Below are 18,298 nucleotides of genomic sequence, written 5' to 3' on the forward strand. Positions count from 1 at the left end.
CAGCGGTACGCCTGCACCATCACCAGCGGGTTGGAGGCCTGCGGGCGGGGACCAGGGGGAGGGGCCAGGGAGGGGGAGGGGGAAGTGAGCGGGCATGGCCGCGCGGCGGGCACGCCGAGCGCAAGCAGCCACGCAGCCGAGGCCCCACCCCGCTTCCCCATCCACCTCGGCCCATGCAGGACGTGCGCGCCCACACCACCACCACACACACCCACCTTCATGGAGAAGAGGAAGTTGTGGTAGTCGTGGTCGCGGCAGATGTCGGCAAACTCAAACGCGCTCTCAACCATGCCGCGCGGCGTGTCGCCTGCGGCGCCACGCGGGCGGCGGGCCAGAGGCCGCAGCGTACTGTGAGCAGCAGGCAGGAGCGGTGCAAGAGCAGCGCGCACCCTAGCATCGTACCTCCTGGCTGCCTGACCGCGCAGTCCCCGGCCCCCAGTGCAGCCGCGGCCGACACACCGCACCCTGCACGCCCCCCAGGCCGCAGGCCCCGCCCCCCTCACGCAGCGCACCGTAGAAGGAGAGGATGCGGGCGGACAGGGAGCCGTGGTTGGTGCCTATACGCATCGCCCGGTTCAGGCTCTTGCACTTCTCCACCAGCGGCGTGAACACCTCGCTGCGGCGCGGGGGGGGGCGGGCGGGCGGGGCGTATGTGTTTAGTCGCCCAGCAGCCAAACCAAGCCATGCTAGTGCCACGCTGTCAGATCACACTGACGCCTTCCCCTCTCATTTCAATCTAGCAAGATCCCATCTCTTTCCCTCACACACACACAACCCCCTCCCCACCCCACCCCACCCCACCCCACCGTATGTAGTCCCTCTCCGCCGCAAACTGCGCCGGGTCGTCGTAGTTGATCACATCAAACGTCTTGCGACCGTCGGCAAAGTTGCCTGCGCGGCGGCGGCGGCGGCGGCGGGGGTGGAGGGTCGGCGCGCGGGCGGCGGCGGGGACAGGCGGCGGCCGAGGGGCGCGCCATGGCGCCCCGGCCCTACTACGCAGCAACCCACCCCCGCCAGCAGCCCAGCCGCAGCAGGCCCAGCAGCAGCCCCAGCAGCAGGCGCCAGCATCCCACCCGGGTTGATGCGGATCTTCTCAAACGCGTCCGCCACCATCATGGCCACCGCGGGCTGGAAGTGGATGTCTGCCACAAGCGGGGTGGTGTACCTGCAGGCGGTACATGCGGTACAGGCGGTACAGGTGGTGCAAGCGGATGTGGGGGCACGCACAGAGCACAGCATGTCGCACAGTGTGACATCCCCGTGGCGGCTGCAGCCCGTCGCCTCCTGGCATGAGCCCTGTCTAATTGCCCAGCGGTCGCCACAGCTGCCCTCAACTCCCACCCCGTCCTCCCGCCCACCTGTCCTTGAACAGCCGCTCCCTGATCTTCATGCATGCCTCCGCCTCCCGCTTGCTCTGCACCGTGATGCGAACAATGTCGGCGCCCGCATCCGCGCACCGCTTGACCTGCAAGCAGGGGGGCAGCGATAGGCGTGTGTGTGTGTGGTGTGCATGTGCGAGTGGGCGCCGCACCAACGGCGCCGCGTTTGCTTGCTGCCAGCCGCCCCGTAGCTCCGTCGACGCCGCTCTGGCCCTGCCGCGGAGCGTGCCAGCTCCCGCTGCCGCCGCCTGGCTGCCAGCCTGCCGAGCAGCTCCCTGCCACCCCTCCAGCCAGCACGCTCCAATCCCGCCCAGCAGCCGCCGCCCCTCGCCCTCTGCCCAGCACCTGCTCCACAGTGGCCTCAATGTCGCGGGTGTCGGTGGTGGTCATGGTCTGCAGGGCGATGGGGTGCTCGCTGCCCACCTTGACGGGGCCAATCTGCAGGTGGGCAGGAGGGGGAGGGCCGGGGTGAGGCGGCTGCAGGTGGCCGCAAGGGAAGCGGCGGGGCCCCTACGTCCCCTGCTGCATGGTCTTGGGCACAAGCTGCGATGGAAAGAACAGCCCGCCTGCAGTCGAATAGCGTCCCATGTCGGCATGGGCAGCAGCTAGAGCAGCCCCAAACAGCACGGGCCACGCACGTCGACGGTACGGGTGGGGCGGCGGCGCGTCTGGCTGATGCTCTCGCAGTACTTGGGAGTCAGCAGGCGCAGCTCCTTCTTCTGGGTCACAATCATGGGGCCCTCACCCGCCACCGCCGCCTGCAGCAAAAGCAGCACGGTGCAAGCGGCGAAGAGGTTGGCGGCGGCGGCACGCGGGCGGCGGTACGCGGGCGCTGCATTGCCCCGCGACGCCCTGCCGCGCCGGCTGATTGCGCTACGTGGCCCGCCAGGCCTCCCCGCTCACCCTCACGGGGCTCTGGCGTGCGGCTGACCGCATGGTGCGGCCGTGCCGCTGCAGCAGGCTCTCGCCCCGCAGGAAGACGCTGCTGCTGCTATGGGTCGCGGCGGTCTGCATGGTGGCACGCACCGGCCCCCTGGCACGCTGTGCGCTAATCGAGAGACTGGCGGGGGGAGGGCTGGGACCCCTTTAACACACTCAGGCTGTAGGGCCGGGCACGTAAATGCAATTGGAGGGAGCCCTGCGGTGCCAGCCGCTCATTCCATCAGGATTTGGGGCCGGGCTTGGGAAGAAAGGAGGGCACAGAGACGAGCACAGCGAGAGGAATCGCATTTCGGCTGCGATTATATGTCATACAACGGTGGATGCACGTTCTGGGCGAGTCGGGCAGCCAACCATACGCACAGGCTGGGAAACATGCATGCAACATGACAATTCGGCCTCCTCCTGCCACGTCCGTCAGTTGGAGGGAGCGGCAGTCTATTTCAGTGGGCTTGGGATGGTTCCAATGTACTGGGCGGCAGCGGAGCTGCTGCGGCGGGCATACCGAGTGGGCGGTAGGTGGAGCGGAGCTGCCGCCAACCTCTGTTGCCGCCAACGTCCCCCTGCCTCGACTGCGGCAGCGTGTGTTATCCTGTTTCAGTCAGAATGGCACGCCCCCAGACACGCGCACCTGCCACCAGGCGCGCAAACAGGGCTGCAAAGCCAGGCTCTGGAGACGTTTGCTGGCCGACCGAAGACCCAACCGCTCGCTGTGAAACGTCGGTACCATTCACAGCAAGTTGATGACATTTGCACCCACACGGCAACGTCGCAGCTTATGGTAACTGGCATGCAAGTGTCAGTCATGGTCGGGCAGGGCAGGATGCGTTGTCAAGAGGCGGAGGGGTGCTGGCCAGCACAGCACTACGCATCCCTCTCAGAAACTAATCATCATGCTTCGGTCAGCTTCGTGACCGCAAGCCACAGAGAGCCTGGCGTCAATGCGCAGGGCCGGGTGCTGGGCACTAGCTGCGGCATTGCTGGCGTCAACGCCTCTTTAATCATGCCTGGCGGCAAACTTGTGGGAATAAGCCAAGCATGGATGGCGTGATATTGCCACATGATTTGAACTGTGCTTGGCCAAGGTATATGCTAGCCGGTGCATGGATCAGCCGGCGCCTCAGTCACCGCTGGCGGTGCCGGCGACCTGGCGGCACGGTGACTTGGCACTCCCAGGGGGCGCGTCCCTGGCCCGGGGAGCGATCGGGCACACCTCACTTGGACAAATGAATGCTTGGTAGGCTGCGGGAGCACCCCCTGCTCGACCTCACGCCCAGCTCTAGACTCTCTCGGCTCAAGCAACCATCACCGCCCTGCTGCTGATCTGGGTGCCATCAGCACATCCCATCAGGGCTGCGCAGGCTGCCGCCCAGCGCTGAACAATGGAGACCGACACCCCCCAGAACCTCTCGGCAGCGCCAATCCCGGTGGAGCAGGTATACAAGACACTGGAGGCGGCGCTGAGCTTCGATAAGGGCGTGCGCACTGCGGCCGAGGAGCAGCTGAGGGGCTGGGAGTCCGATGCGGCGCCTGGGTTCATTGGGAGCCTCCTGCGAGTCGTGGCAGAGGTGCAGGCGGTGCCCGAGGTGCGCGAGCAGCCGGCCGACACCATCCTTTAACCTGCCGCCACCTGCCGGCCCACTCCAGTTGGCGCCGGAAGCCGACCTTGCTTCGCCATGCATGCATGTGCATGGACTTCTCACATCCTTGCTAGCCAGGGCATTAACAGGAATTCATGCAACCAATCACTAGGCCTACCCATGCATTGCCCTCACCCAATGCTCCGCACCGACCGTGCAGGACGGGCGCCTGATGGCGGCTGTCGTGGCCAAGAATGCGGTGGGCAGCAGCTGGCGAAAGACCCTGGGCAGCCGCGAGTGGTCACGCGTGCCAGGTGGGTCACCGCCGGCCACTGCTATCCTTGTATACAGCGAGCATGGGAAGCACAAGGCCCAGGCGCTGGCAGGTGCCCAACGGGAGAGGGCGGGCCCTGACAGCCCGCCGGCTCCCGCCATCTGGCTGCCGCTGCCGCTGTCGCTGACGCCACCCACCCCTACACTGCTGTGCCGCAGACGACGAGAAGCAGTACATCCGGTCCACTGCCACAGCCGTACTGCTGGGCGACCCCTCGGACAGGGTGGCGCTGCAGGTACTGCTTGCTGCATGCCAGGGCGGGAAGCGGGGAGGAAGTTGCCCTGCAAAGGTGTGGCGGCGAGTCTTGCACACCCCACTGGCTGATGTGTGGATCGCCCCCAAGCATGTCTGCTCCACTCCCGCCATGCCTGCAGGTCACCCTGCTGATCACCAACATAGCGCGGTTCGACGTGCCGCAGGTGGGGCCTGGGGCCGCCCTGCTGTGGTGTGCCCACCGCCGCTGCTTGCCATCCGCCTGCCATGCCCGCCCTCTGGCCCTGTGATTGCGCTGCTGATTTCAATGGTAATTCCTGCGCCTCTGCCTGCTGCGTGCACCCACCGGCTGCAGCCCTGGGAGAGCCTGCTGCCAGACCTGCTGTCGGCGGCGGCAGAGGAGTCGGCGGTCGCGCCGGCCGGCAAGCAGCGCGCCCTGACGGCGCTCAAGCACGTGCTGCAGGCTCTCAAGGGTGAGCTGCTGGCCGCCAGCCCTGCTGCTGCTGATGATGCTACGGGTTGCTTGACGTGCATGCCTCGGTTGCACCCGGCACTGCCGCCACCTCTTGGCTGCCTGCCTGACTGGCTGCTTTGGCTGCCTGCAGGCAAGAAATTTGTGATTCAGAGCCACAGGGACGCGCGACTGATGACAGACGCGGGTGCGTACAGGGCCGACACATCGGACGCCCTGCGCTCCCGCTTGGCCCTTGCTCAGCCTGCTGTGCACCTGTCCTGGTTTATGCCGCTGCCCCACCCCTCAGGGCGCTTCTCTCTGGCACCTCTTGCTTCCCTCATCCTGCTCGTCACCCGCCTGCCTAGCTGCTTGCCAGCCTGACTGCCTGCTTGCCTGCCATCCGGCCGCCCTCTGCCGCTGCCACCCGCAGAGCTGGAAGAGCTTGCGGGCGGCGTGCACCGCCAGCGTGCGCTGCTGGACGCGCAGGCCAAGGCGCTGCTGGCGCCGCTGCGGGCGCAGTGGGAGCAGCACACAGCGGCGCTGCTGGCGGGGGGCGAGGGCTGGGCGCGGCGCGGGGCGGCCGCGGCGGCCGCGCTGTCGGCGGCAAGGGAGCTGATGCATGTGCTGCAGGTGTGTGGTTGTGTGTGTTGGTGTGTGTGTGAGTTTGGTGACACGTGGGGGGAGTCGGCATGGCCATAGAGAGCGGCCTAGAGACTGCACCGTGCCAGGATGTGTGACGCAGCCCGAGCTCTCGCCATGCCTGTTGCTGCCAGCCGTGCAAGTCCAGCCAGGCAAGCTGATCACCTGCCCGCCCTCCCCTGCTGCCCTCGCAGGATTTTGAGGGCGTGGAGGATGCGCTGAACGCCCTGCTGACAGAGATCCAGCAGGCGGCCGCCGCCATCGCCCCGCAGCTGCTGACCGGGCTGCAGGCGGCGACGGCGGCGGCGGCGGCGGCCGGGGACGGCGGCGGCGCGGGCGGCGATCCGCAGCAGCAGCGCTGGCAGCTGCTAGGCAAGAACTGGGAGCGGCTGCTGCAGGTAGCGCTGGTGACCATGGACAGGTGTGTGGTGTCCGCTGCTGCTGGCTGTGGTGGTGGTGATGCTCTTCGGGTGTGATGGCCTGCTGCGTGGGAGACAGGGGGGGTCATGAGGGTGGCGCACCTCTGCCCGCTGCTCAACCTCGGGCAGCCCCATCCTCAAACTCGCCTCATCAGCACCGACGCTTCCCCCGCTGCTCACCGTTCTCGCCCGGCCGTCCCCCGTGGCACCGCACCGCAGGCACACCTTCCAGTTTGCCGCCCACCTGCCGGGCCTCATCTCCCTGTGCATCAACGCCGCGCTGCTGGCAATGGACGCCTCGCTGGTGCACCGAATCAGGCGAGAGCAGCGCCGCCACGCCGTGCTGCGCTGTGATGTGTAGCACTGTGCTGGGCATCACTTGTACGCTCGGCTTCCGCGCTGCATTGCAACCGGGTGGGCCGGCAGCCGCTCCCCTGCCACCTCCGCCTGCTGCATGCTGTCACCTGTGACGTGCGCCGCCTGCCACCGCCCCGCAGGCCCAAGGCGCGGGTGGTGCTGGTGCGCTTCTGCGCCCGCGCCCTGCTGCAGCAGCTGTACCGCCGGGACTTTGTGGAAGGGGGCAGCCCAGGTGCGCGGTACCGCTGGGCAGCCACAGCCGCTGCGCGTCTGCCTCCGCTGATGCTGCTTCCTCAGAGGGCCCCAGTGCCCGGGCAGCGCCAGCTGTGACACGCCGCCGCTGCACTTCTGTACCGCACTGCAGAAGCACGGTACATCAGCGACGCGGGACGCGCCGCCATCGCCAAGTACCGCCCCCAGCTGCTGGCCGCCAGCGACGCGCTGGCCGCCCTGCTGGCGCCCGCGCAGTGCCCCGCGCTGGTGCAGGCCATCGTGCAGGTGCGGCTGGGGCGATGGGTGCAGGGCGGGGTGGAGGGAGGGCTGCGGGGAGGGTTGGGTGCGGTGCGCTATTGGGGGTGTGTGCAGGCCGATATGGCAGGCGGGCACACAGCCTGCTGTCAACAGCACACCACTGCCGCCACACCGCATGTACCGCATGTACCGCAGAAGTACATAATGCTGTCGCCTGCCGAGGTGGCCGAGTGGGAGGCGGACCCGGAGAGGTGGGCCGCCGCCGCAGCAGCAGCTGGGCCTGGGTTCCTCTCAGTGAAGCCAAGTCTGCAGCGCCTGGGCACATGTCCACATCCATCGCCCAGCCGCTGTGCTGCGCTGCTGCACGGCCTGGAGTCTTGCGTCTCAGCCTCCTGCCTGCTCCCCCGTCTGCAGCTTTGCGCGCAATGTGGATGTGGAGACCAGCCCCGACGCCGACACGCCTCGGCCCTGCGGCGTGGCACTGCTGGTGAGCCAGGCAGCTGCTGGCGAGATACCTGGCTGCCAGGCAGCAGCTGGCGGGGTGTGCTGATCGTGGGGCAAGGCGTGTGCTTTCCAGTGGGTTGCCCTCTTGGTGCCATCATGTGTACTGCTGTATCTCTGCACTGCTGCAGGAGTGCATGCTGGAGCGCGCGGACGAGCCTGTGGCCTCCGCCCTGCTGGCTATGGCGGCGCAGCAGCAGGTGGGCGGCCGGGCTGCTTGCGTTCCACAACACCAGCTGCGGTTAGCAGCAGGGTGCCAGCAGGACAGAGGCGGTTGGCAGCAGGGTGCGGTTGGCAGCAGAGGCGGTTGGTATCAGCAGCCCGCCCGATCCATTGCCACCTGCCGCCAAGGCAGGCGGCGGCGCTGTCGCCCGACAACATCTTGCTTCGGGAGGGGACGTACCGCGCCATCGGCGAATGCTTCCCACACCTGCGCTCCAAGGTGGCTCCCGCTGTGCATGCTGTGCATGCTGTGGTTGCCCACTCCCAGCCACCGTAAACTCCCTTCCCTACGCTGCATACACACCTTCGGCCTCTGCCGGTGCAGCTGGCTCTTCCCAGGCTGGGGTTTCCAGCCCCGCCACGCGCCGCCGTGCGCCACCCACCCACATCTGCCCTCTCCTGCTTACCCCCCCTCTTGCTGGCCGCAGGTGGACTTCAATGCCTGGTACGCCTCAGAGCTGCGCCTTATCCTGCAGAGCACGGAGCTGACGGGTGAGCGGCCTTTTGATGCCCTGCCAGCAGAGTGCAGCGGCCTGCTGTTACCACGAGCGGCGGGTGGCCAGGCTCGCCAAGTTGGAGCTTGCAGGGGGGGCCGCAACCAGCGTGCTCATCTGGATTCCGCCACTGCTCCTGCCTCCTTGCAGGCCTGTACGGCAGCATCCTGCGAGCCGGCGCGCTGTGGCTTCTGGGCGTGTGCGGCTCGGAGCTGCAGGCGGCACCCTGGGTGGAGGCCTTTGGGCTGGTGGTGCAGCACCTGACCCACTCAGACGTTGTGGTGAGTGGGGGCACGGCCCGTGAGGATTTCTTTTGCCGGCGCTCCCGCGTGCGTCGCTATTCACATGCCGCAGCCACCTGCTCAGGTTCTGGCTGCCCGTAGGGCCACACCTTCTATGAGGAGGATACAGGAGGGCTATGCCCTGCTGTTGTCCTGCATGCTGCTGTCAGCCTGCCGAGCTGCTGCTCCGCTCGTCCCCGCCCCCTGCAGGTGGCGCTCATGGCGGTGTCGGCCCTTACCGTGCTGCTCAGTAACTGCCTGGAGGAGAGCCAGTTTGTGTCGCAGCCCGCGGGGCGCAGGCGGCTGGTGCTGGAGGGGCCGGGCGGCGCCACGCTGGCGCTGTCGGACTCGGAGGAGGATGCGGCACGTGGGTGCAGTGTTCGGGCGGGGGGGCTGAGGTGTGGATCGGGGAGGCATGGCAGTGAGCGGCGGCCTACCCGGCTGGCTGCTGCGCTCCCATGTGTTGCACTCGCCGCTGCCAGGCCTGCCTTCACCCATAGTGTGCCCCCTGGCCAGCCTACCACAACCTCCCATCGCCACCCACCGCTGCTCGCCACCAGCCCTCGCTCACGCCTCTCCCGCGCGTGCCTGCAGACGCGCTGGCATCCCAGGTGGATGCAGAGTACAAGGCGCACATGGCGGCGGTGGAGGAGGCCACAGACGCGGTCATCGGCGGCTGCTTCGCGCTGCTGCCGCGCCTGGCGGAGATTGAGAGCATGGTGGGCGACGGCGGCGGTCGCAGCGGCTCGGCTGTGTGGGCGGCGTTGCCCCCTTCTGCTTGAGCGGCTGCGGTGGTGTTTTCCGGTGGCATCCTGCCCAGTACGCCTCTGGGCAACACCCGTCCTTGCCGCTGCTGCCTTCCCGCAGGTGCGCGTGCTGCAGTGCGTATCCTCCTCTGTGGAGCTCCTGGGCGACCGTCTGCGCCCTCACCTGGCCACCATCTGCAGCGCACTGCCCCAGGTGTGGGGGAGGGCCACCCCAGAGGCCTGGGGGAGGGCATGCTGGCTGACGCTGGCGAGCCGGCTGGTTGCGGCACGGTGGTCGGTGCGTGCACCACGGCAAGCAGTCTGAAGCTCTGCTGCTGCTGCCCCTGCCGCCGCCTGGCCGTTGCCCGCAGGTGTGGCAGGTGATCAGCCAGCGGAGGCAGGAGGGGGCGGGCGGTCTGGCGCGCCTGCACTCTGCTCTCATCTCCACAGGTGGGCTGCGGGTGGCGGCAAGGACGCGCACTGCAGAGTGCACTGCGAGGGAGGAGGTGCAGAGGCGGGGGATCGGATGGGCGGGCGTGTGCCCTGCATCCAACTGCGAGGCTTCCATCCACCTGCCCTCCCACCTGCCCTGCACTACAGTCACCCACCTCCTCATGCGGCTGGGCTCGGCGGCGGTGGCAGACCCGCGCGTCGCGGGCCTGCTCTTCCCCCTGCTGCAGCACGCCACCAACCTGGGTGCGCCGCCACCGCCGTTGCTGCTGACAGCTGCAGGCTGTGGTGTGTGCTAGCGTGAGCTGGGCAGCTGGCCAGACGCCAACTCTCCTTGCGAGCGCTTCCTGCCAGCTCAGCATCTCCGCCCTGCCGCCCGCCCCCCTGCTTCCTCCCTGCAGGAAGCCCCGACTCCGAGCCTCTCATAGAGGACGGCCTGCGACTGTGGTCTGCTGTGCTGGTGACCAGCGAGCAGCTGCCCGCACCGCTGCAGGTGGGTGGGTGGGTGGGTGGAGGGGACCCAGCATAGGCGCAGCCTGCGTTCAGGCTCATGCTTCAGAGCCTGCACAGAGTCATTGTGCACAGTGCCCCTGTGCCCCATGCGTGCCTCACGCCTTTCCCTGCGTGCTCCCCCCTGCCCTGCCCTCCCCGCCAGCAGGACATGTTTGTCCAGCGGCTGCCGCCCATCCTGCGCCGCGGCCAGGACACCGCCGGCTGCCTGAAGATTGCAGAGGGGCACGTGCTGCTGGGAGGTGGGCAGGCAGCGGGCCTCCTGCGGCTGCAGCCCGGCCCGTTGGCTTGCTTGCAGAGGCTGTGGGGCTGCGCAGAGGCACCTGCATGCTCGGCAAGGCATAGGGTGGTGTGTGTGCCTGCGGTTGCAGATGTAGTGCGAGCTGCCAAGCGCGCTGCGCTGCGTTGCCGAGTAACCAGCAGCGCTCCTCCTTTGCCGCGCAGGCCTGCCGGCGGTGGCGCCGCTGCTGGGCCCTCTGGCCTCTGCCATCACCGCCAGCCTGGGAGCGGCGGTGGCCGCCGCGGCGCAGCAGCGGGCGGCGCTGCAGCAGCTGCTGGCGGGCCCCTCTGGGCAGCAGGGGCAGCGACAGCCCTCTGTCAAAGGCATGGCCCCCGACCAGGTGGCAGAGGCGACCTCGGCGGCGGCGCTGCTGGCGCTGATAGTGCACCTGAGCGAGCAGGCGGGCGGGGGGCAGCAGGGGGGGCAGCAGGGGGAGCTGCCAGCCGAGCTGCAGCCCGCGGCCAAGGCGGCGGCCCAGGTGGCGGCGGCCGACTATGGCGGAGGCGTGGTGCGGCTGCCCTCGATGGGGCTCGGCCTGGTGGAGGCGTGCCTAGAGGTGTGGACCGGGGCTGCCGCGGCTGGTGCTGGGGCCGGCTGCAGTGCGTGGTGTGTGGTGCGACGCTCTCGGCGGCGTGGGGTGGGCATTTGAGGGGCGGGGGTGGGAGGGGCCCAGGTACCTCGCTACTTGCCCACCTCTCCCTGCATGGCGGTGCTCCTATGGAGGTACCCCTAGCACCACCGCCCACACACACACACGCACCACACACACCAACCGCAGGTGGTGGGTCGCCTGCTGTTCAAGCAGCCCTCCCTGCTGCCCACGCTGCTCGACGGCGACAGCGGCGCCGAGGCCAGGTCGGCGCCGGCATCCCAGGGGCTGCGGCGGCACGCCCCTGCGGCCCGCCGCCTGCCAGCCTGCATCCGGCGCGTGCCGGCCCTGCTTTGCCAGCCAGGCCCTGCTGCCCACACACAATCCCCGCTGTGCCCTCACGTGCCGGTGCTTTCCTCCCCGCCTTGCCCCGCAGGGTGCTGGACCGTTGGGTCCTGATGGGAGGAGCGCGGGACATTGCCGAGATGTTTGTGGCGGCCATGGGGGTGCTGGGGCAGTGGGGGGGTGGGAGGGGGGGGGGGGAGTGGTTGAGGGGGAGGGCGGAGGATACCAAAGGGGGGGTGGGGGTGTTTGCTCGCCCGGCGGCGGTCACCACTACTTTTAGTGTGGGCCTTCCTTTTGGCAGGGATCGCCGGGTACAACGACCGCTCGGGGTCTGGCCCACCCCTACCCTTTTGCTCCGGTCGCCCCGCCTGCAGGGTGCGCCGCCACCGCGCCGCCGTCACCCTGTGCAGCATCCTCTACGCCGACGCCTGCCCGCCGCTGCGCGCGCCCGAGCGGGCCGCGCAGGCGCTCATCCTGGGTGCGCCGTGCAGCCTGCAGCAAGCCTGCTGCCAACATTGCACATGTGTCTGCGTAGGAGGCTGTGCCTGCCTGCCCACCCGCCTGCCTGCCTGCTGCATGACTGCCTGCCTGCCTGCTGCATGACTGCCTGCCTACCTGCTTGGCTGGCTCCCCCGCCCCATGTGCTGCAGGCATCCGTGCCGCTCGGGAGCAGGAGCAGTTTGCCCGGGACCAGCAGCGGCTGCAGGAGATGCAGGTGCGGGGGGTGGATGGGATGGGCACCACGCTGGGTGCAGGGGCGAGGTGCCCGCCCGCCTCCCTCGCCGCCGCCAGGCCCTCGGCCACAGCAGCGGCACGCCAGAAGCTTGCGTGCGCAGCCCAGAGTGTGCTGCCTGCCCCACATCTCCAACACACCCCAACATACACGCGCACACAAACACACACACTCTCTCTCTCTCTCTCTCTCTCTCTCTCTCTCTCTCTCTCTGTGCACCATGCCCCTGGCCAGGTCGGCGACACCTCCCACTCCGACCAGCTCGTGCTGCGCCGCCTGGCCCTGGCACGCACCGACCCGGTCAAGGCCATCGACGCGCGGGAGGCGGCGCGGGCGGCGGCATCAAAGGTGCGAGGCCCGCTGGGGCCCGGCGCCGGTGTGTGCGAGCGCCACGCAGCCGTGAGGACGGCAGATGCCGGGGCCGGTCCGGTGTTTCTTTGCGGGCAGCCCGGAATGGGTCCCCTGCCTGCCCACCGCTCCCTCCACCTGCTCTTGAGATCTCGTCACCTTGGCTGCGCCCGCCCCCGGATCGCCGCAGGTGGCGTCGTGGCTGGGTGAGGAAGCGCTGAGGCGACAGCTGGACCTAGTGGACCCCCAGCTGGCGGAGCACCTCATGCAGCTGGCTGCAGGGGAGCAGCTCATGGAGGGGGCTGACGGCGGGGGTGCTGCCGGCACCGCCGGCACAGAGGGTGCCGCCACGCCATCCCCGGTGCAGCAGCTAGGCCTAGGGCGGTGATGCCAGGCGGCGATGCAAGTGCGCCAAAGAGCTTTAGTAGCGCAGCATGCACAAGAGGCTTCGTGAAAGCCCGCGTGCCCCTCCCTTCACACACCTCACCTCATTTCGTTTCCTGGCCCCCAGCACTGCCTCCCTGTTCATGTCTGAAGATACCCACCGCCGCGTGACACCCTGCCTGCCGCTGAGTGACATGCCTGCCAACAGTACCTTTTCCGGCCTGTAAAGTCACAAGAGTTTGATCCACAACACCATGGGCGAAACACAGTGCAAGCCAGTTGCATGCAAACCAGGTGCTAGCCTTGCCGCCCCACCACTGCTGCAGGAGGTGCCTGCTTTCCCGCCACAGCGGCGGCAGCCAGCTCACCGCACAGCTGCTTGTGGCCCTGCTTCCAGTCCTGCACTTGGCAGGCTCGGCTGCAGTAGGCCACAGCCTTGCATGCTGCGCAGCTCTTCAGCTGCTGGGTGGGCGTCCCGCAAAACGCGCAGGCGGCAGCGGCAGCAAAGCCGGCGCGTGCCGCGCCTGCACAGCACGGGTCCCAGCCGCTGCAGTGTGTGTTGAGTGCTGAGCGGGCGCAGGAGAGCAGGCAGGCAGCAATTGCGGGCAAAATGCAGCGGGCAGCGCAGCCCTGCACGCACCAAGCCCGCGCAGGCTGCCGGCCCGCAGCTGCTGCTGAAGCTCGGCCAGCTGCTGCCGCCGCTCCGTCAGCTGCTGCAGCCGCCCCTCTGGCATCCACCCCGCCAGCCGCCCCTCCATCTCCTTTATGCTCTCCAGAAGCTGGCCTGCGGCAGGGCGGGCAAGCCGACGGGCAGCGCAGCAGCCATCAAGCGCAAGCCGCAACCGGCCAAGCTTGGGCTGCCCAACCATCCTGGGCTCTCCAACACAAGCCACGCCGCCAGCCAGCCATCCGCCTGGCGTGCCGGCCCAGGCCCACCTGCTTCCAGCAGCGCCGTCTGCCGCACCGCCACATTGCGCTCCGCGCTGGCCCCCTGCATCAGCCAAAGCGCATGGTCGTGCTGCACCTCGGCCGCCGCCAGCCAGCCTGCAAGTACAGGCTCACATTAAGTGGCGCAGGCTCACGTTAAGTGGTGGGAAGGGCGGGGCCGCCACGCCCAGCATAGGTCAACCACCCCGGCCAGCCACAGGCTATATACCAAGAAAGCTGCCACATGCAGTGCACAGCCAGCGAGCTGGCCGGCTCAGCTCACATTGTGCGTCCGCGGCTCGCCGGGCGCCCTCCCGAAGCAGCGCCGCCATGCGGGCGGGCTCCAGCGGCCAGCGGGCTTGCAGCGCCAGCTGGGCAGCCCACACGTAGGCGTGCATGCAGGCCGGGTCCAGATCCAGCAGCTGCTGGCAGTCCAGCAGCAGAGTGCGAATGATGGCCTGGAACCCCGGGCCTGGCAGGGCATCAGAGCCGCCGCCACCACCCGGCGGCTGCTGCTGCTGCCGCGCCGCGGGCTGCTGCGCCGCTGCGGCCTGCTGCCCCACCGCGCGGCAGCCCAGGAACAGGCGCAGCACCAGCGCGCTCTTTTGCAGGTCTGGGGCGGAGACCTCGGGGCAGTGCCGCTTCAGCGCCTCGGCAAGGGCGGCGGCAAACTCGTTGGGAGGCTGTCCGCCGGCGGCGGAGGACTCTGGCGCAGGCACCTGGCTGCCGCCACCGCCAGCTGCAGCGCCAGCCTCCTCCGCCTCTGCTGCGGAAGCTGCCACTCCATCGGCTGCCCCACCACTGCCGCCACCCTCGCGCTGCTGCCCCGCGGGCTCAAGCTCCACAGAGGGGATGAAGTGGCGGGCCACCAGGCGGCGCTGCGTCTCGACTGCGGGCGGCCACACGCCGCTGAGCGCCGCAGACAGCATAGCGATGGCGGGCTCTGCATTCCCGGTGACGTGCAGGAACACGCCGGCCACAAGCAGCTGCACGATGTTGGTGGGGGTGGGGCGAGGGCAGACTGCATGGGGCGAGGACAGGCAGCCAAGTTGGTGAGGATGGGTGAGCACGCCCAGCTGGCGGATGCACGGCAAGGGGTGCTGGGGTGCTGCGGCAAAGCGGGCAGCAGGCGCATCCTGCCATGCCTGGAGTGCCAGCGGGCTGCATGGAAGCTCACCGACGGATGGGCGGTGCGCCTGGTAGCTGCCGTCCTCCTCCCTGCGGATGATGGGCTGCAGGCAGGACCCAAGTAACGATAGCCAAGATGACGCAGACTGTGCGATCCCCACACGGGTAAGAGATGGGTCACCAGGAGAGGCAGTGCCACGCGCACTCCAGCACTTGCCTTGAGCAGCCGTTCTTTCAGCAGCGTCAGCACCTCTGCGCTGCACAGGCCCACGCCCGCCGCCTCGGCGCCCAGTGCCACAGCCCGCACAAACTGGACAAGGCCCTGCAGCGTGGCATGCGTGGCGGCAGCGGTGGCGACGGCGGTGGCGGGCGGCGGTGGTTGCATTGCCCAGGCTGGCAATTGTTGCACGAAGCATCTCAGCGGTCCATTAAGAGCGCCCGTGCCTTGAAAACGTCGGGTTGGCACTCCAAGTCATCGGTGCCGCCTCCCTGCTCTTGCACTCGCTGCGCCACCCCCTTTAGCGTCTCCTCGCAATCCTTCATGCAAGACGCAAATCCCAGCAACGCCTGCAGCTCGGGAGTGAACTCCTCGGGGGCCATCCCCTCGGATGAGCGCTGTAGCTTCTCCAAAGCGACCTCCATAGTTGTTACGTCGTGTGGGGTGAATCCCCGGCGCCGTGAAATTCCTAGCAATCCCAAGTGCCGCCCCTCAGCCGCCACGTGGGCGCAACTTTGCTGGTGATTACATGCCACCAGGCCAGCCTGTTGGAACAATCTCCGTCATCCCAGCTGCATCGTTTCTGCAGGCGCCACAGGCCGCTCCTGCACCGGACGGTGCGGCACCGGGGCGTTGGGGTTGCCTGCCGCATAAAACCGCTGCAGCAAGCCCACCGCCTCTGCCGCCAACAGGCCGCCCCAGCTGGGATAGGTGCTGCCAGGCTGCCGCATGGCGCCTAGTGGCAGGCAGGCGCTGCTCCTCGCATCGCTGGCATCCCGGCTGCCCGCCTGCTGCTGCTGCCCCATCTGCTCTCGCTGCTGCTCCTCCTCCTGCTGCTGGTGCCCTTGCTGCTGCTGCTCCTCTCGCCCCTGCTGCTGTGCTTCCACGGCGCCGCCGCCGCCGCCGCCGCTGCAGCTGCCGCAGGCTGTGGCGTGCACGCTGAGGATGCTGCCGTTGCCGCCAAACTTGTCGTTGGGGCAGCCGTAGGTGACGGATGCAAAGCGCAGCAGGCTCAGCGCGCCAGCACACATGATGCATGGCTCGCATGTAACGTACAGGTGGCACCTGCACCGGTCGGGAATGGGAGGGTAAACTGGGGCGCGGCCTTGGTTGCAAGGTGCCGGGAGGGTGCGAGTTTGGGCAACAGGGACCGGCTTGGGGCACAGGCCTGGAGCGCACACAACCCGGGTGCTCACTCTGGGAAGCGCGCCGCCGCCGCGTCGCCGCCGGCCTGCTGCAGCAGGGCATCGACCGCCACAAACTCGGCGTGCCGCGTGCCCTGAACACGTAGATGCAGGTGGCAGGGAATGGGCACCATGGTGCTGCCGCTTGCAGGGGATGGGGCCGCGGTGCAATGTGCATGCTTTGCACGGCATGCCAGGGAAAGGCGACTTGCCAGCCAGCCTGTGCTGCGGCGTCAGGTGCCCACACCCCCAGCTCACGTTGCGTGTCTCATTTGTCTTGTTGCTGCCGGCTGCCACCACGGCGCCATCCCGCACCACCACGCACCCCACCGGCACCTCGTTCTCCCCAAGGGCGTTGGCGGCCTGCGAGAGGGAAGGAAGGGGGCATCTGTTGACGGGACTGGCAGCGGTCGACGGCGGCGGCAGGCGGCGGCCCTGCACACCTGCTGCAGCGCGGCTCGCATGAACCGCAGGTCATCGGGCGTCCATTCAATGCTGTCGGACATTGCCTGCGAGGTTTGGGCCAGGGCTGCGATGGCGGGGAGGGAGGATGCGCAAGGGCGCGTGCGCAGCGCGCGGAGAGGGATGCAGCAGAGCCAGGGGAGGCGCGATACAATCGATCTGGCAAAGAGGAGGGGGTCACCAGCACTGTGCACGTGGCGGCGCCAGCGGGGCGCCGCCAGTCTAGCGACGCCCGCCACCAGGTGCCGCAGTATGTGTGTAACACACTCGCTGGCCTCTTGATTCTAATAACGGCATGCAAATCGCAGGTTCAGCACATGAACTTGGCATTATGTCGCACTCCTTGAACTATGCGAGTGGCGGCGCCTGCTGCGCACATGCGGCGCCGAATGGCTTACAATCTAGCAATTGGCAAATAATATAGCAGGGGCAGAAATCATTGCAGGGATCGATGGAGCCATGGAAAATTCGGCAGTGTCACAACTTCACAACGACTGGGAGCAAGGGATGGCAGGCGAGCAGGCCAGGCGCCTGTCAGGGCGCCAGCTCTGCCAGCCGGGCGCCGCTGCTGCCGGGCGTGGCCGCCAAGCCTTGCCGCCGCCCCACGGCGCCCGTCGTGTCGGCAGTGCTGGTTGCGCTCGGGGTGCGGCTGTGCGCCCCATGGGGCGCCCCCCCAGGCAGCAGCTCCATCAGCAGCGCCTTGAGGCGCGGCACAATGGCGTCAAAGGTGGGCCGGTCGCCGGGCCGCTCCGCCCAGCACTCCCTGCAGCCAAGGCAGCGGCTCAGGCGGTGGCGGGTGGCGGGTTGGCGTGGCAATGCGGGTGTGGGCTGGTGGGTCGGCAGGCCACACGGGCGAGGGACGCAGCTCTTGCTGCTGCTGCCCACAGATTGAGGCATGGGAGCTGCTGGCCATTGAAGAAGGTGGTGGGCCAGGGAGGCGGCGGCGTGGCGGCTGGCTGGCTGCAGTGCTGCTGCCCGCCCTCTCCCCTTCCGCTCCCTGCCATACACACACACACCGCCCTGTCCACTCGCCATGCCGCAAATGCGCACCCGCCCCCACGCACCTCATCAGCGCGCAGTAGGCGTCCAGGCCTGTGAAGGAATCGTTGTCGGGGCCGGGCAGCGCCTCCCGCGGCGGCACCTCGGGCCGCTCCCCGTGGATCACTTGGTAGATGATCTGCGTCGGAGAAGAAAAAAGAAAGAAGGGTCGGACGGTGTTTGTGAGACTGCGTGCGGTGCATGCGCATGGATGGCGGGTTTGATGGCCAGGCCGGGTAGTGGTGGTGGGGGGGGTGGGGGGTGCGGCAGGTCGCCAGCTGGCCAGGCTGGCAGCGGCTGAGCGCCACAGGTGCTTGCCTGGAAGGGCAGGGTGCCCGAGGCGGCGCCCCAGGGCAGCTCCCAAGTCATTAGCTCCCACAGGACCTGAGGGGGTGGCAGGGCAGGTGCGTGAGGCTGGTGGCAAGGCGGGGAGGCGGCAGGCCGGTTGTGGGGTGGAGGCCGGCAGCGGCTCAAACAGGCAGGCAACACATGCGGGCGGTGGTGGGATGGGTGGGTGCGCGTGTGAGTTTGGGGAGCGGCAGTGCAGTGGTGTGCTGTGGGAGGGCAAGGGCAGGGACTCCCTGCCTCGGAGGCAGCCGCACCAGGCCAAAGGCGTACACGTCTGCGGCGGCGGTGGGGCGTTCCCCTGACATGACCTCGGGTGCCTGCTGGGA

General features: G+C 68.5%; 5 protein-coding genes across 5 annotated transcripts in view; 1 reads left to right on the forward strand and 4 right to left on the reverse strand.

Moving 5' to 3' along the window:
• The window catches only part of HDS (hypothetical protein), a gene marked incomplete at both ends in the record, with an annotated part of 6,281 nt that extends 3,888 nt beyond the window's left edge, over positions 1 to 2,393 (reverse strand). Inside the window, 9 exons of the mRNA XM_005848330.1 lie at positions 18 to 38; positions 216 to 307; positions 513 to 616; positions 807 to 891; positions 1,074 to 1,165; positions 1,359 to 1,465; positions 1,725 to 1,817; positions 2,018 to 2,137; positions 2,283 to 2,393. Coding sequence (XP_005848392.1) covers positions 18 to 38; positions 216 to 307; positions 513 to 616; positions 807 to 891; positions 1,074 to 1,165; positions 1,359 to 1,465; positions 1,725 to 1,817; positions 2,018 to 2,137; positions 2,283 to 2,393 — 825 coding nt within the window. The remainder of the gene's footprint in view (positions 1 to 17; positions 39 to 215; positions 308 to 512; positions 617 to 806; positions 892 to 1,073; positions 1,166 to 1,358; positions 1,466 to 1,724; positions 1,818 to 2,017; positions 2,138 to 2,282) is intronic.
• Positions 2,394 to 3,544: 1,151 nt separating this feature from the next.
• CHLNCDRAFT_57570 (hypothetical protein) lies at positions 3,545 to 11,806 on the forward strand (the record flags this gene model as incomplete). The annotated part of the gene is made up of 28 exons (XM_005848138.1): positions 3,545 to 3,904; positions 4,119 to 4,212; positions 4,391 to 4,467; positions 4,607 to 4,651; positions 4,801 to 4,918; positions 5,051 to 5,104; positions 5,330 to 5,529; positions 5,733 to 5,959; positions 6,177 to 6,314; positions 6,455 to 6,546; positions 6,679 to 6,812; positions 6,981 to 7,036; positions 7,200 to 7,272; positions 7,418 to 7,486; positions 7,642 to 7,728; positions 7,937 to 8,000; positions 8,153 to 8,283; positions 8,494 to 8,650; positions 8,878 to 9,002; positions 9,151 to 9,243; positions 9,401 to 9,479; positions 9,630 to 9,725; positions 9,881 to 9,972; positions 10,138 to 10,231; positions 10,434 to 10,825; positions 11,048 to 11,124; positions 11,295 to 11,375; positions 11,578 to 11,806. The coding sequence occupies exons 1-28, from the start codon at positions 3,701 to 3,703 to the stop codon at positions 11,804 to 11,806; spliced, it is 3,378 nt and encodes a 1,125-aa protein (XP_005848200.1). The 5' UTR covers positions 3,545 to 3,700.
• A 1,159-nt stretch (positions 11,807 to 12,965) lies between these two features.
• On the reverse strand, positions 12,966 to 15,365 carry CHLNCDRAFT_144678 (hypothetical protein; the record flags this gene model as incomplete). Its single annotated transcript, XM_005848331.1, has 7 exons — positions 12,966 to 13,192; positions 13,309 to 13,452; positions 13,605 to 13,712; positions 13,879 to 14,616; positions 14,773 to 14,827; positions 14,929 to 15,045; positions 15,237 to 15,365. 7 exons carry the CDS (start codon positions 15,363 to 15,365, stop codon positions 12,966 to 12,968), a joined length of 1,518 nt encoding a protein of 505 aa, XP_005848393.1.
• A 138-nt stretch (positions 15,366 to 15,503) lies between these two features.
• Positions 15,504 to 16,630, reverse strand: CHLNCDRAFT_144679 (hypothetical protein; the record flags this gene model as incomplete). The annotated part of the gene is made up of 4 exons (XM_005848332.1): positions 15,504 to 16,005; positions 16,137 to 16,219; positions 16,383 to 16,487; positions 16,568 to 16,630. 4 exons carry the CDS (start codon positions 16,628 to 16,630, stop codon positions 15,504 to 15,506), a joined length of 753 nt encoding a protein of 250 aa, XP_005848394.1.
• Positions 16,631 to 17,120: 490 nt separating this feature from the next.
• The window catches only part of CHLNCDRAFT_144680 (hypothetical protein), a gene marked incomplete at both ends in the record, with an annotated part of 7,347 nt that continues 6,169 nt past the window's right edge, over positions 17,121 to 18,298 (reverse strand). The window contains 3 exons of the mRNA XM_005848333.1: positions 17,121 to 17,349; positions 17,651 to 17,763; positions 18,227 to 18,289. Of these exons, the coding sequence (XP_005848395.1) occupies positions 17,121 to 17,349; positions 17,651 to 17,763; positions 18,227 to 18,289 (405 nt within the window). The remainder of the gene's footprint in view (positions 17,350 to 17,650; positions 17,764 to 18,226; positions 18,290 to 18,298) is intronic.

The sequence above is a fragment of the Chlorella variabilis genome (assembly GCF_000147415.1).
Source record: "Chlorella variabilis unplaced genomic scaffold CHLNCscaffold_8, whole genome shotgun sequence".
NCBI classification, from domain to species: domain Eukaryota; kingdom Viridiplantae; phylum Chlorophyta; class Trebouxiophyceae; order Chlorellales; family Chlorellaceae; genus Chlorella; species Chlorella variabilis.